Source organism: Diachasma alloeum, unplaced genomic scaffold, assembly GCF_001412515.2.
Source record: "Diachasma alloeum isolate Michigan unplaced genomic scaffold, Dall2.0 Dall_scaffold_00192, whole genome shotgun sequence".
Taxonomy (NCBI): domain Eukaryota; kingdom Metazoa; phylum Arthropoda; class Insecta; order Hymenoptera; family Braconidae; genus Diachasma; species Diachasma alloeum.
The window spans coordinates 2,626,151-2,642,633 of NW_021680357.1; the positions used below are offsets into that span (position 1 = coordinate 2,626,151).

A 16,483-nucleotide genomic window follows, 5' to 3' on the forward strand; every position below is an offset into this window, starting at 1 on the left:
TTTCTGGTTTCGGACCTGTTCGATGAAAATCAGACAAGGACTTCATCTTATTCATATGCAAATTCTTCTCTACCAACTCTAATGGAAACCATTGATTCTCATTCACAAACAGAATCAGGAAAATACAGGCCGGAATCTCCAACAACTCCAGAATTAAGAACCTCTGAGATGTTAGGGGACTCACCCGAATCTCCCAGCACACCAGAGAGGGGGAGTACGCAACGCATCCCTGATACTCCCAAAAAATGGTGTTGCCAATTTTACGGATTTACCCACGAAGGAGAAAATCTATGCAGAATGTGTGCCAGTCAATTGAGTAACCCAATGTTACTACAAGTTAACGATGAACATTTCGTTCCTAAAAACATTGGACCTGCGTGGATACCCAGTTGCTCTAGATGTTTGTTTCGACCAGTGGGAAAACTTAGCGAGGCACACCAGTGTATAGTTTGTCTGTATAAAACATGGCAAACATGGAGAGTTACTGATGAAAATGTTTACACCCATCAACTGGAATACGTGGGAGGACCTCCATCTCCATCAGAGTTTCTGGTTTCGGACCTGTTCGATGAAAATCAGACAAGGACTTCATTTTATTCATACGCAAATTCTTCCCTGCCAACTCTAATGGAAACCATTGACTCTCATTCACAAACAGAATCAGGAAAATATAGGCTGGAATTTCTAACAACTCCAGAATTTAGAACCTATGAAACATTAGGGAACTCACCCGAATCTCCCAGTACACTAGAGAGGGGAATACTCTTAGCACTTCCGGAAAATCCCGACACCACGAGCCAGTAAGGAACCTCCATGCCAAGTTCTCCGCCAATAAGTGCACAAGCTTCCTCGCCTCACTACCCCCACCGCTCCTATTGCCTTCATCCATTAGAAACTAGCAAAATTCTCACTCTATTCCCGTCACAACTTCTTGAACCATCAAGTTAAAAAGTATTAAGTTCACCCACGTTGAAAACTAACGTATCTCCGTCGACATTCTCAGAACATCGAATATATGGATATGGTGAATATGGATCACCTCAAAAGACATCCATGAAAGACGCTCCAAAATCATCCCCGGAGAACATCCTACTGGCCCAGAAGTTTCCTTATCATCGCAAGCACATCATGGAGGAGATGGAGATCAACAACTACTTCGACTTCATCCAAGTGATGAAGCAGGCGCAGCGAAATAGGAACCAGTGGTTCCAGAGTGAACACCCGTTTGATCTTGGAATAATTTTTTACCCGTCGGATAGTAGTGGTTTCATTCAAGAACCACTGGGGGACGGTGACTTCTGGATGCAATACCAACTTTGCTGGTATTTACCAGACGACGAGCGCGGATTCAAGTTATGAACATTCGTGTTAAAAAAAAATATTCATGTGTGTAATCGTGTGCGCACCATTTTTGATTGTATGTTATTTACAAAATTTTTGTCTGTACCGTTTTCACTTGTCGTGTGACACTGACCATATTTTGTGTGTGTATTAACATCTATGAACGTTTTCATAATTAATTATCTATAAATGCCAAGAAGAAAATCCATAATTATGTAACTCACTTTGAAATCTAGATTAAATTTATGGCGCACCTGGAAAGTTCTAATTTTTATATATATATTCAAATATAATCCCTTTTTACCATTCATTCCTGAATTTATCTTGTTCATTTGCACTCCATTCCGCCTCGATTCGATTGTTTTTCTGCTCAATTATTCTCAATTTGACATTTAGCTCTGTTGGATTTACTCAGTTCTTCATCATCGTCGTTTGTTTCAGAGTCAGGATGAGCGGAGTGATAAAAAAATATATATATATTTCAACGTTCTACAAGAATAGATGGGAGAGTCCCCGTTCCTCCCCCGGAAAATGAAGAGAAAATATTGTAATAATCTTGAAGTCTTTAAAATGAATTGGAGACGTAATTCAAAATAAATGGGGCAGTTTATTATGAATCACAGAAGTTAAACAGAAGAACAGTCCAATCAGTCCGACATTTGTACAGGAGGGAAAACAAAACAATCATACTAATGCCTATACATTCAGTTCCATTCCATTCTCATTCACACGGGGAAAATGGTAATTTATTTCATTCTGTAACACTTTTCCCCCTTTTTTTTATTGTTGTCGCCCCAACAACACCTTACTAGAGCTACTGAGAATTCTTCAGACTTGTAATCCTTTCGAATGGACTACCAGCGTTATAAATTTGTAGTTGGGCTTTTCCTTTCCGTCTGGGACCATTTTTAGCAGCACAAACAGAGCATTTTTTGCACGAAATTTCCACATCATTCTTGCATGTTGCCCAGTAGAATTTCTCGCAAATTTTAGCCAGTCTTGTTAACCCCAAAGTGTCCACTTGTTGGAGCATCGTGAGCTGCAGAGAGGATTCTAGAAATCTGCTTCTTTGGAGTGACTAATTGGTATTTGATGGATGTATGATTTGTCGATTCCCAACGTCGGAATATTGCGCCATCCAACAGCTCGAGTGAGTCCCAATACAACAGATATAATTTCGTCTCGATTCCCAGATGGGAAACTTCATGCCATTACGGTCGGCGATTCTTCTGTTTACTCTTGATGAGTACTCGTAGGCCAGGATCTTCCAGTTGGAGTTTTGCCCAGTGAAGACCGTCATCGAGTGTACAAATTGTCCGATGGACTGGCATTTGGTGATCTTCATTCTTATTATTGATCTTCTCACATTTTTTGCAATCGCAAGGACGTCTTCATAACGCGTCAGCATTTCCATGTTGTGTTCCCGGACGATGAGAGATCTCGAAATCAAAAATGAATAAAGATTCTAACCATCTTGCCATTTGATCTTCTGGGTTCTTGAAAGTAAGTAACCACTTCAATGCTGCGTGGTCAGTTCTGATCAAAAAGTTTCCACCCAAAAGATAATGTCTGAAGTGTTCTACTTATTCTATAACAGCGAACAATTCTCTTCGAGTGACACAGTAATTTCTTTGAGCAAGTTTGAGACACTTACTGAAGTATGCCACTACCTTCTTCTCAACTCCATGCAGTTGAGATAGGGTAGCACCGAGAGAAAACTGAGATGCGTCGGTATGGTGGGAGGCCATGAAAGGGAGAATACCTCCCATGAAAGGGAGATTTGGAACAGCTACTGCAGGAATTGATGGAGATCTCAGGGCTGATTTCAATTCTGTGAAGGCTGCTTGGCATTGTTCATTCCAGATGAAGAATTCGCATTCAGTAATCTGTCCATCACCACCCGAGTCGAATATACCTTATTCTCCCCTATTACCTCCTCGAGTCGTATATCTGGACCTTATTCCCCCTATTACCTCCTTGAGATATTTTTTCCTCCTTTCTTCATCCTATACATCCTGAATAATCCTTATATGATCCTGCCTCATCCTAAAGGCGTAAAAACCCTTCTCAACTGATACTTTTTTCCCCCTCCTCCTCCTGTCGAATGAAAAGGAATCATAAATCCCCTGAATTAACCCTGATAGCCAGGATGATTGAGCAGCTCACTATTTTGTTCATTTCTGTTTGCGGTGAAAATGACTGAAATTCCCATCCTTATTTTTGACTGTCGTTTCTGACCGTTACTTTTGACCCTTATATATGACTCTTGAGTATGACCTTAATTTTCACCCGTACTTCTCATGTTAATAATCAAAAATAAAAAAAAATACCTTGAAAGGGTTTTTAGGTTCTTTCCAGGAGGGATGGAGTGGAAAACATTTTAGGGGGTGCAGGTGATAACTAGGTTTAACACACCTCCTGTTTTCCTCCTGAACCCTCAGAATTTGGAAATAACTCGCACGTTCAGGCGGAAACCAGGGGGTTTTTCTGAATGTAAATACACCCTAACTTCATCCTGGTCCTCCTACTCATGATAGGTGTTCAAGGGGGAATTCAGGTCCTAATATTCGACTCGGGCTGTTTATTATTGTGAGAGAGGTCTTCGAAGTTCTTTCCAAAGATAAGAATGTCATCTAGATACACAATGCAAATTTTTCCAATAAGTCCTCTCAATACCCCATTCATGACACGGATAAACGTAGCAGGAGCATTGCATAACCCAAAAGGCATCACGGTGAATTGCCAAAACTCATTTCCAATTGCAAATGCAGTAATTTCACGAGCTTTAGGTTCCATTTCGATTTGCCAATATCCACTCTTGAGATCAATTGTGGAGAACAGCTTCGATCGAGCAGTTATATCAAAAATGTCCTCAGGTCTAGGAAGTGGAATAGCGTTTTTCTTCGTTATATCATTGATGGGACGATAATCCACTCAAAAACGAATCGAGTTGTCCTTGTTTCAATTTAAAGTGACTGGAGATGCCCAAGGACTAGTACTAGGTTCGATTATTTTGTGTTTCATCATTGGCTCGATGATGTCGTAGATTTTGTCCCTGTACTGTAAAGAATTCTCCGTGGAGGTTGTTTGATCGGTCGGGAATTTTGAAGAACGATATTGTGTTTTCTGTTCGGATAGCGTCCTAAATCACTTTCTCCTTTGGGAAATGATTGCTGATAATTCAATAAAAAGTTCGTGAATGTTGTTTTCTGTGAATAATTGAGGAATTTCGAAGATGATTCAAAAAGTTTCGTTAGATGTTCTGGTAAAGACTGATCCGGTGTCCCTGTAGACTGAATTGTTGTCTCACGTACTGACACAATTGTTGTGTTAGACCTTGAGTTGAATTTTTCCTCTAAAATGCCTCGTAAATCTGAGTGGAGTCCAGATTTATACAAAAAGTCTAGTCCGAGGATACCATCTTCTTGAATATCAACGATTACAAGGTCGAAGTTTACAGAAATTCCTCCAATTTGCATCGTAGTATTCGGTGTTGAGTGATGAATCAAATTCGTCCTGGCAACAGTTAAAACTGTCATTGATTGATTGACTTTCTTGAAATAATTCGATTTTTTGTCGAAAAACTTTGGGTTTAAAATTGAGATATCAAAAGCAGAATCAATTAGCATCAGACATTCTCGATTATCGATTTTTCCATTCAGTGTCAGGTACAAGTTCATCATTTGTCCATTGATAATTGTTTGGTAACATCGTGTTTTCGGAAAAAGTGAATGAGTCAATCCATCCCCTGCTGAATCGACTCTCCTTAGTTTTCTGATTCTCTGTTCATTTCGTTGTCATTTTGGCCCAAAACATTGGGGTGAGTTGAGTTAAAATTTTGAGTTCGTCTGCAGTTTTGGGATCTGTTCCTGTGAAAGTTAGAAGAACTGAATAAATTTGGACGTGAGAACCTCGACGTTGAATTCCTACAGAATCGATTATTAGAAAAATTTGGTGGTTGAGGATCTTGTTTTTTGCATTCATTTGCATAATGGCCGAAAGCATTGCAATGGAAACATTGTATTTTAGATCTGTTGTTCGGATGAGTAGGTCGAGAAGTCATTGTACTGTGATTCGACTGGGTTTTGGAATTGTCGGGAAAATGGGAAGTGAATTTCCTTTTATTAGAATTAGACTGAAGATTCATTTCCTCGTTCAAAGTCCGGTCGATTGCATCTAACTCTGTCGCGCATTCTGCCAAACGTAAAGAAGTAATCCGTTCAAAACGTAATTGGTATTAAATCTGCCTCTTCTGTCCTCTGATGAATTGAGAACATGAAATTCGATCGCGGGCTTCAATTGGGGTAGATGGAAATGCAAGACATGCTAGTTTCTTCAGTTCTTCTCCAAAATCTGCAATGCTTTCATTTTCGCCTCTAACACGGTACTCCAATTGATTGTGATTCATTCGAGCAAAATGCTCATCGCTGAATTCTTCATTCATTATTTGAATAATTCTGTGGTAATCGTTCAATTCTGCTGTGGAAAGATAATCTAGAATTTCGCGAGCTTTTCCGCGCAACAGAATAGTTAATTGTGCTACTTTTGTTGAGTCTGACCATTTATTATTACTGGCAGCAATCATGAATTATTTGTGATAATGTGACCAAGGGGTAGAATCATCGTAAGTGTCAGGTTTAACCTTGATGCCAATTTCTACATTTGAATTCCTAGCGGTAACTACAGCAGCGTGAATTGGGTTAGCAGAGGCATGAGCATGTGTTGGGTTAGCAGAAGCATGTGCATGTTTTGGGTTAGCATTTCTCAAACCTCTAGTGCGGTTGAGATTGGGAAGATTCAGAAATTCAACATTATCTGTATTTGATGATTCATTCACGAAAATCTCTCTGATGGGCCTATGGATCTCGTCACGAATCATCGGACGGTTTTCTTCTCGATCGTCTTGCCTTGCTTGAGATATTTTTGCCTCAACGTTGCGTAATTCTTCCTGGAAATTCTCTCGAAGTCTGTGAATTCTCCGTCTGACTCTATCTCCAACTGGGTCCTCAGCATTCCTTTCCGGTGGAGCAGAAAACGGACGAAAACCATCACGCAGAGGTCCTCGATGGGGCATTGTGGAAATATCTGACCTTGGAGAGGAAGAATCTTCGCTGTCAGATGCCGATCCATTATTCATCCAGTTTGTAGATGAAGGAAACTGTGTTTTCCACTCTGGTCACTTCGGGTTTTTTATCCTCCTGTTACTTCCGGTTTCTTTTCCTCTTTTCTCTTTTTTTTTTACTTTTGATACCAATTGTAATAAGCTTCAAGTCTTTAAAATGAATTGGAGATGTAATTCAAAATAAATGGGGCGGTTTATTATGAATGACAGAAGTTAAACAGAAGAACAGTCCAATCAGCCTGACATTCGTACAGGAGAGAAAACAAAACAATCATACTAATGCCTATACATTCAGTTCTATTCCATTCTCACTCACACGGGGGAAATGGTAATTTATTTCATTCTGTAACAATATATATATCTATATTTCTCTGAGTTTTTTTTTATATAAATAAATAACAATAATATACAACATCTCAGCAAAAGAAAAATATACATATATGTATATATGGATTCAATCCTAGGAAGAATAAGTACTTCCATGAAGCGACTGGTTCATTAATTAAATTAAATTTCTAACCTTTTCTCAAGTCGGTAAAGTTTAAGAAAATACATAGGAAAACCAAAAGAAAAAAGGATAACTAAAAAAAGCAACAACTTACCTACAGTCAAAACAGAATTATTTTTCCTACCATTCTTTCCTCATTCTACAGCTAATTTAAACTATCATATTAATACTTCTTCAAGTTCTGTTACAGTTTCGATGTTAAATTCAACTAAGCCAATCTTTTCTTTGTCATCTACATTTCACTCCCTATCCCTAGGAAGATGTGGGAAGTTATATTCCTATTAGGAATAATCATGTCTAGAACTGGACAAGAACTTAGAGGATATTCCATACAGGAAATTTCCCAACCTTCCGGAATTTATCTGGAAGAACTGGGAAAAATCAAAGTCATCAAGGAAACTTGGGGAATTCATACTGGAGTGGAGATAAGTAAATTGTATAAACATTCAGAACCGTTAATGCCTACCCATTAATTATATACAAAATATTATTTTGTTCAAACCGCAGAATGTCTAAATTATTTAAAATTGGCACAGTGGGGAATGTACGATCAGGAAATAGCATATCTTTGGAATATGACGCTCAGTAATATTCGACCCTGGGGTACACCTGTTAGTACCAATTTTGCAAATTATAACACTATTCTTAAGAAAGATGAAAAAGCAGATTATGACAAAGTCATACCTTCCAAAAGAGAAGAAGATTTATTTGTTCTTTCAGAACAAAGTTTTTATACAATATCTGGCATAATGAATATCCTTGAAAAATTAGAAAAGTTGCAAAATATTATAAATTTTGATGCTGTGCGTTTACGAAGTTATTATGATCACCAATATAAATATCATGTCGTTTTATCTAATTTAACCCAGCATGTAGATACACTAATGGAACTTCGATTGAAATTATTTAATACTGTAATTCAGATCATCGATAATGCGGTTATTGGAATGTTTCATCCCGTGACTTATGATGAGTTCAGATTGACTGTAGTACTCAAATTTTTGGAAGTTAGAGATGAAAGCGAAATTCCAGTCCCTATTAGAAAGGTCAATTTGGTTCAACTTCAAGGGATCATTAAAACACGAGCTATCATAAGAAACGGCACATTAATAATTACAACAAGGATTCCGAATCAAAGACATTTTACGACCGGTATATTCAACATCTATATTATCCCCTGGGCTATTTTACTCGGTCAACCTTAGATGTTTTTAAGGCATAAATTACATGGAAAGTGGGATGCTAAATGCTATCCATCGACTTTCCGGACATCTATACGAGGGAAATAATTAAATAATTACCAATGCACAAATTAAAAAATTCGGAGGCACACGGGCTCGAACACAAGTGGGGTATGATCCCACATCTTCTGTTTGCCGGACAGGTGCTCTGCCAATTGAGCTATTGTGGCCTCCTCCGCATCTCCGAATTTCAGAATTTGTGCATATCCTCTCACTATCCCCACTCCCCCCCACCCTTCCCGTTAAAGCCATACTGAAATATCACAATTAAAGACATTTTACGACCGGTATATTCGACATCTACTAGAACATCTTAATATTCACATCCGGTTGTGCAAAATTTGGGAAATAACACTCAAGTTTTCGCTCAAGTAAAACCAACCGTCAAATATGTTGTATTAATCAATAAAAATACAATGTATTAGTTCCACGACTAAGAACAATTAGATAAGTGTATACAAACAACTTCATCAAAAATCTGTGAAAGTCCGTCAATCATCTATTCAGATCAATCGACATTAACCTGTGAAATGCAATTATTATTTTCTAAATATCTGGAGAATCCTCATATTAACTGTGACATAGTCCTTACCCCCGCAGTGAGAGATATTTGGACTCCACTAAACAGTCACGGAAGTTCACTTTACAGCCTCACTAAACCAAGTCTCGCATATTTAACATGTCCAAATTTTACCGAGATACTCAATCTTACCAGTAACGGTAAGGTATCCTTGGGGCAAGACTGCATTCTGGAAGTCAGTAATTTAACTGTAGAAATGAATAACTACGTAAATTCAAGTTCCGTGAACAATGATTTAATACCTTCACATTATCTGAATTTATCTGAAAGATTTCCCGAGATCCATTTTTTCACAGCCCAAAGAATTTGGGAGTACTCCTCCGAATTAAGGAATCTAGCTGCTATATCTCGGAAAATGTTTCCAAATATTATTAAACAAAATAGAGAGGTTCCGCCAGAATATTCCATGAGAACGTGGATACCAATAATCGGAATTTCTCTCGGCTTGATAATAGCCTTATATATAATTCGTAGTTGTGTATTGTGTATAGGAGCTCGGGAAGCAATAGAAACTGAAGAAAGTCATCGGAGAATCTTGCAGCAAGAGGGGCATATGTACGTAATGATTCCCCTTTTCGAGCCTCTGTGGTCCTTGTAACAACTGAGAGTGCTTATTCACATCCACCTCTTCCCAAACCTGTAAATCCTTACATGGGAATACAATTTAAACAACCACAAAGCAAAGCTGGCACATCTTTATAAAAATTATATTTATCACTCTCTTGTGTGTGTGTATGTGTGTTAAAACAAAGGCAAACTCGCAAAGCAAATATATTTTTCTCATTATGTGTGTGTTAGATTGTATGTTAAAAAAAAAACATATTAAGCGTAAACGATACGTAGTTTTGAGTGACTTTAGTGTGTGCTTAAAAAAAATGGTAAAAAAATGTGTGAACAATAACAATTAATGTTCAGTGTGACTATGCATAAAATGTATTTCACAGACTGTTATAACTACATTTTGTAAACACGTGAATTCCAGGTATGAAAACCACAACCCTTATTCCTAAACCATTCCATTTCCTTATCCTCTATCGTCACGGACCTATTTGGTGAAATCAAGGAGAACCTTGCTTATTCTTCATCTCCGGAGGTGTTACGTACCCTGTACGTATGAGGATCATTAGATAATTCTGTTATCGATCCTCACTGTTTGAGAGGTTTCGCGATACGACTCTTATCAGGGGACGGGATCAGAACGAAGGATGGTCTTCTCGTGTCCTCATGTTGATTAGGGAAAACAGATGGTTGACCATCCCCTTCACAAAATTTGGGAAAAACTACGCAAGCTCATACGGAAAATGAGGAGGCCTAATGTCACCTAATCACCAATCAACTGGCTTCACGAAGGGATAGGGGAAATGTCACAACCAATCCCTGAATAATATCCAAAGAAATCCAATAATTAGGCGGATAATTGAAGAAAACAATGGTAAAAACAGGGGGAAGCTTCTAGAACCTTTTACCCCTGGTGACAATTTAACTGTGTTTATAGATATTACTATAGTCATAGACACTTATAGGAAACTGAAGGGCAAAACAGACCCCTAGAGCAAAACGGATCACTAACAAAAAATTGATAATTTCTTGTTTTTGTTGGTTTTGCGTCCGAATGGAAACGAAAACAAAAATTCACAATCATTTGTGGTTTGAGGTGATTAGCAAATCTGATCAAATTGCGCTTCAACGACACTTCTTGTCTATAAAACCCTTGTGACGATTATGATACTGAAACTCACTTTTAATTAAACACATTCAGTGTTTCTGATTTGAAGGAAAGAAAACAAAAACAAAAATTACTAATTTTCTGTCAGTGGTCCGTTTTGCCCTCCCGGTCCGTTTTTTCTTATCCTCCGCTAGTTCTCGGAGCTACACCTATTGTGACGTATTTTTCAATGACACACGCTGGAAATCGTATGAGTTGTCGTCCACTAACTTTCAGCAACCCTTTCGAAATCTCTCAATCCGAATAAGTACGAAGGTGATCAACGAGAGGAACCAAAGAAACAATACCAAAAGGGCGCTAGTCCTTTTAACCTTCAAAGGACAAAGTCACGATGTCGAAGCGCGTTCCACGACCAGCTCAGGAAACTGCGGAGGCGTGTGAAACATCCGATGCACGACAACGCGAAGGGCACACGAATGAAGAAATTGAACAAAGTTCCAAAATTAAAATCGATAAACGGCAACAAAATGAATGAAATAATTAATATTCAAAAATGAAAATAAAGGAATGATGCCAAAGGCCACTGAGTGCCGCGTCCCGAAGGCAAAAGGCTCGAATTTTAACACTCAAACGGTGTCCAAAATGGCCACCGGAGAAATGAATCGAAACACCACGCGAGCACTTCTAAATTGAATCACGCTCACTGTTTGATACGCGAGAAACTCCAGGATAAACTCGTCTGGACCCTCAGTACGGCGACGTCAGGAAAAGGCCGGAAAATTTCCAGGCACACCAAGGTAATAATTGTTTTAACAATTGAAAGAAGCTCAAACAGCGTAATAAAACTTTAATTGCGCAGAGCGACTTAATATGGCTGAACCCCAGCGAAGAGTGGTCCGTCGGGGCCGTACCTCGCGTAAATCTTAATTATGAATTAACAGAAAATAATTATGAATTTTCAATTGGTAATTATTCAGTATTTATGAGTCCCAGAAAACTGAAACCTGCGCCTCGGGGTCGGTGGAGGTGATCTGCGTTGAATGGCGCATGAGCCAACATAATCCGTGGCTGCCTCGATGCTACAGCATGAATTTTTTTCTTGGGTGGCCTTGCGCCACCGATCCATCGGTGAGGTAGTGGGGGTTCGCACGTAGAGACCTGAGATGCCTGCTGGCGTGCGTCGATCGTCTCTCGCGTCCTTCGTGGTGTGAGTCTCCCAGGCTCAGTGTGTGCGTGCTCGTCGGTGTGCTACTCGTCATCTGTTGTAGCGCCGACTTGTAGCCATTCCCGATGCTCCGCTCCACTCCTCTTGTCGCGAAGCTCACGCGTAACCCCCGGTGAGCGGGATCGACAGAATTTGAGAGAATAATGAAAGAAAGAGTAAATAAAAGAAATAAAGAAAATGACAATTGTGGCCCTGGGTGATCCGACTCCTCGCTATGGTAGAAAAATACTAATTTTCCCCCCATGATCCGCGGTCAGTTCAGGCGAGGAACAGTATATGATTTTTATCATGTTACACTATATACAGAGTGTCCCAAAACGAAATGTCATCCTCGTGAGGGTAGTTCGGGGAGCTCATTTGGAGACGAAAATTCTAATAACATTTTTCTCTCCGACGCTTTGTTTGAGAGTTATCAAATAAAAAAGGACCGCCAATCAAATGTTTTTCCCCGTTAGAGAAATCATATCGTCTTCCCCATTCAATGCGGCCGGGCTAAGGCATGGGATGTCCTATCGATTCCAACCAATCTCATTCCTCGATATCGAATGAGAGAGAAGATATGGATTTTTTACGTAGACTTTGATTTTCAGGGTCACATCGCGGGTTGGATCCAAATGGCTCTTACGTCACGGTGAATTTTGTCGCAGTTTTTCTCACGCCGTTTTGGCAATAGAGGAACAAAATTCATAATGATGTGTTGCGCATTGAATGCTCAATCGATTGCCGCCTTTACCATTCCTACCTCTCAAGTGACAAAGAAGATTTGGATTTTACACGGGAGAGTGTTTTGCGGCTGATCTTCATTTTTTTTTTTATCAATAACTCTTAAGTAAAGCGTTGTAGAGAAAAATTTTATTACAGTTTTCGTCTCCAAATGAGCCCCCGAACTGTTGTTCACAGAGAGAAATTTTTTAGAAAAATCCTAGTGCTAGCACGGGAAAAGAGGCGCAAAGTGATGGCCAGGAAAAAATTCTAGAGCCGGCACTAGAAATTTTATTGGAGAAAACGTGAAATTTTCTTCGTATTTCTGTGAAAATTTCACAGAACTCCCCAGAAATTTTACCAGAAATACCAAGAAATTTAACCTTAACAGCACTAGAATTTTTCACAGCCGGTGAATTGTAATTTTTTCCAGTACTCGTACTAGAATTTTTCTAGAAAATTTCTCTCCGTGTTATAACTGTTGAATAGATTTCGATTTCTCTACATGAATATTCTCTTAGAATTTTTTCTATAAGAATACTTGGGCATAAATTTTCTAAGTTTTCGTCAGTCGGATTCTGTGATGCAAAACAAAACTAAATATAGCGGAAAAATATTGATAATTGAGGCAGTTATGATTTTTTTAATTGTTCGTTTTTCTCCAAATTGGCCCCAATATCTGAACGGGGCTTCAAGCTATCAAATCGCCCATACATAGCATTATCTTCTGTTTGACGGGATTTAACAAATTCTAAATCATGAAATGATATTGCTATTTTCTCCCCCAAACCCTCAGCCCTCAGTTGACGTAGCGTAGGATCGCTGGAGAAACGTGTATGTACACGTGAGATAAAACTAACCAATGGAAAATTCATCGATCGAAACTTCGAAGTTTTCTAGTGAAGAACGTGAATGTTCACTCAATGAAACGATTAATGTCGAATTGAGGGGATGCATTATGGATTTGAGTGAATAAAATCGAACCTTTATTATCTGATAAATAAATTTATTCTCCGGAAGTAGACTATTGGAAAGTTGTCAGAACGTATTGAATGAAGGCAGTGATTACCTTGATGAGACCGAGGCTCGAGTCACTGCGGTTCTCCAAGCTGCAGATGCTGAATTTAATATTGGGTAGATCGAGACGATGGGACAGCTGACGTTGGAAAGTTTGGTGCCTCGTTGGAACAATTGGAAGAGTTGTTTGTCGTAGGACATGCTAAATTAATCAATTCAAAACATGCATTATTTGATTCAATTGTGTTTATGTTTTTAATTTAGCTGTTAATATTGAGGGATTCAAATTCTTATTAAATTTTCGTCGAGGTTTCAGTGTAATTGAAATAGAATTGTTTTCAGAATCTCCGATAATTGAGAAAAATTAATATTTTTTTTCCATTTATCAAATAGTAATTTTCAATCATATTCAATTATTCAATATTATTCATTAGTGAACATATATTTATTTTTAGTCCTGTAGTTTACACTAGTAATTTATTTATTTCCTCATTACGGGCTATCACAGGCTTTCATTTCGTTCTTATAAAAACATAATATTAACCCTAGTTTGGTCACCATATGAGAACTTGCGACTTTGGTCACCTCCGCAGGGAATCGCCGCCGTGTTATTTAGGCCCGAGCGTTGCCGAATTCACTCTATACTGCCCGGGCGCGTTTAGCGAGACTTCGGCAACGTCCCACAACGGGCAATTCCATTTAACATGGGAAAAAATTGCCCGTCTGTTAGAAATAATTTCTTTCCTTCAGGAATTGTGGATATAAATAATTTTTAAAAATATTATAATTTTCTAGACACTTGAATTGACGCATTCCAATTTTTTAGGATTTTTCCGCTCAGCCAGTCAATGGTAAGAAAAAAAATCGACCTTCTGCGGCGTTTTCCTCCTATGGTGACCAAACTAGGGTTAATCTTTGACATTCACGTAAATTCTTATCCATCAGAATACCAAACTTAATTTATAGCTCAAGACTTTAAAGACTAGGGAGGAGGAGCATAATGAGGATTCGTACAAGGAGAATACAAATTAAACAAATGAAATACAACAAAATAAGAAAGACAGATTAACATAAGAATTACAGAATATTAAAATAAACTTATTCTGCAGGAAGGATCCTGCAGTTTATACTAATTTTAAATATTCGATTTTTAATAAAGTAATGGCAGCGCTAAAAATCTTTTTTTAATGTAATCCATTTATTTTATTTGCGATGCGAATAGTGATGTATTCAACTTGTTACTAAATTTTCATCGAGGTTTTATTGTAATTCAAATGAAATCGTGAGAGAACATTCATTTACAGAAAATTTTGTCAATGATAAAAAATGTTTTTTGATATTTTCTTCAAAAATCACTAGTTTCCGAGACGATTTCATGATCAATAAAAATCTCATCTTCGACTTGATATTCAATATATTTCAATTAAAAATTTGGAGTTCTGTTAGATCATCAATGACTAAGTAAATTGCCGCCTGAAAAAATCGCGCAAAATTTCTTATGCCTCGATATGTCCATGCAGTTCAATTTTATATCTCTCTATATTTCAAGAATCCAAATCGACGTCTGGTGAAGTTAGAAACTAAAGGTCACGAGCGTCAGAATAAAAATCATGGGGATCACATGGGGGTCCTATGGTGGTTGCCGAGCGGAGGGAGCAGGGGGCGAGCCTTCTAGTAAAATATAAAATTTTCTGTGGATGAAATTTGTTTATTCTTCATTTGATAATAAAATAGTAATATCAATAAAAATGTCATCTTCGACTTGTTATTCATCATGTTTCGATTAAAAATTTTACGCTCTATTTATCAATGAATAAGTAAATAGCCACTTGAAAAAATCACTCAAAATGTCTTATGCAACCATATGTGCATGCATTTAAATTCAATGTAAAATTTCCTACGGGGCTCGTGAAAGAAAACTTCATGAATAAGAATATTCTATTTCTAAAGGTCTTCACATTCTCCGGAAATTTCCGAGTTTACATTTCATAAAAATTCGAAACTTTCACCGACCTTTTTACTATCTTTCTGCTCCTGCACGTACTCATGAGTAATCGGCTCAGACTGCAAATCAGGCAACGAATGACTGATGCGTATGGCATTCTGCTGCGACAATTCTCCATCGGTGTCATCGTCACTCTCTTGCCTAGCGACACCTAGGAGCCACTTCCACGTGGATGAGCACTGCAAGCTCACTGCTGCGAGAAGAACGAGTGCCATGAGTGCTACACCAGTGCCAATCAGCAATTGATAGGGAAAGCTCTCACTCCACTCATCTGTATAGAAATTATATCACCAATGTAGTGAAGAAAAATAATAGAAGCCGCAAGAAAATATTTCATGAGTTTGTCGATCTGTACTTCAATTTGAAGCCAATTTTATGGCTTCACGCACGAAAAAAATTGAATAGAAAAACCTAGCGAATTCGCAAAACAATTCTATTTTTGGCTGATTCTATTGAAATGTTCAATAGAAAATATTCTATAGAAAAAGGCAACAGAATTTGATTTTTCTGTACGACATATTTTTTAATTAATACTTTAATTAATACTTTTTTTAAATTAATTGTTTATAATCATTCTTATGGCAATGACTCAATCTATCAGCTGTTAAATATTCATATTACAATAAATAATTTGCTCATATTCTAATTCAGATACTCACTGAATAAAATTTTAATTATAATTACAATTTAATTCCTTCTAGAACACACTTTAGAGTGTGAATGTCTGGAATTCAACGTTTGCTGATACTCTGGCAAAAGTGCGTCCCCACACTGTTGAAAATTTTTAGTTAGTTCACACGGTAATTTAATTAATCTGTTCTTCATCTCGTCAATATAATTCTGTGCTTAGAATATTGTCATCTCGTGTTTTCAGCACCAAATTAAAAATTAAAACTTAATTAGGAATATTGATTCACAGCTTCTTTTTATTCATATCAAAAATTTTGTATTTGGATATTCATATTATTTGTTCAAAGTGAAAAAATCGATTGTGGGATTCGGTGAAGGATAGAAGGGTTTTGCAAGTTATAGCACTCGGAATTAGCGTATATATCGAATTGAATTTATTCACAGCG

General features: G+C 37.8%; 1 protein-coding gene across 1 annotated transcript in view; it reads right to left on the reverse strand.

Annotated features, from left to right (window-relative positions):
- Nucleotides 1-16,082, reverse strand: part of LOC107048403 (synaptotagmin-10) — a gene marked incomplete at its 5' end in the record, with an annotated part of 67,377 nt that extends 51,295 nt beyond the window's left edge. The window contains 3 exons of the mRNA XM_015271556.2: nt 13,455-13,604; nt 15,416-15,678; nt 16,067-16,082. Coding sequence (XP_015127042.2) covers nt 13,455-13,604; nt 15,416-15,678; nt 16,067-16,082 — 429 coding nt within the window. The remainder of the gene's footprint in view (nt 1-13,454; nt 13,605-15,415; nt 15,679-16,066) is intronic.
- Nucleotides 16,083-16,483: the final 401 nt, after the last annotated feature.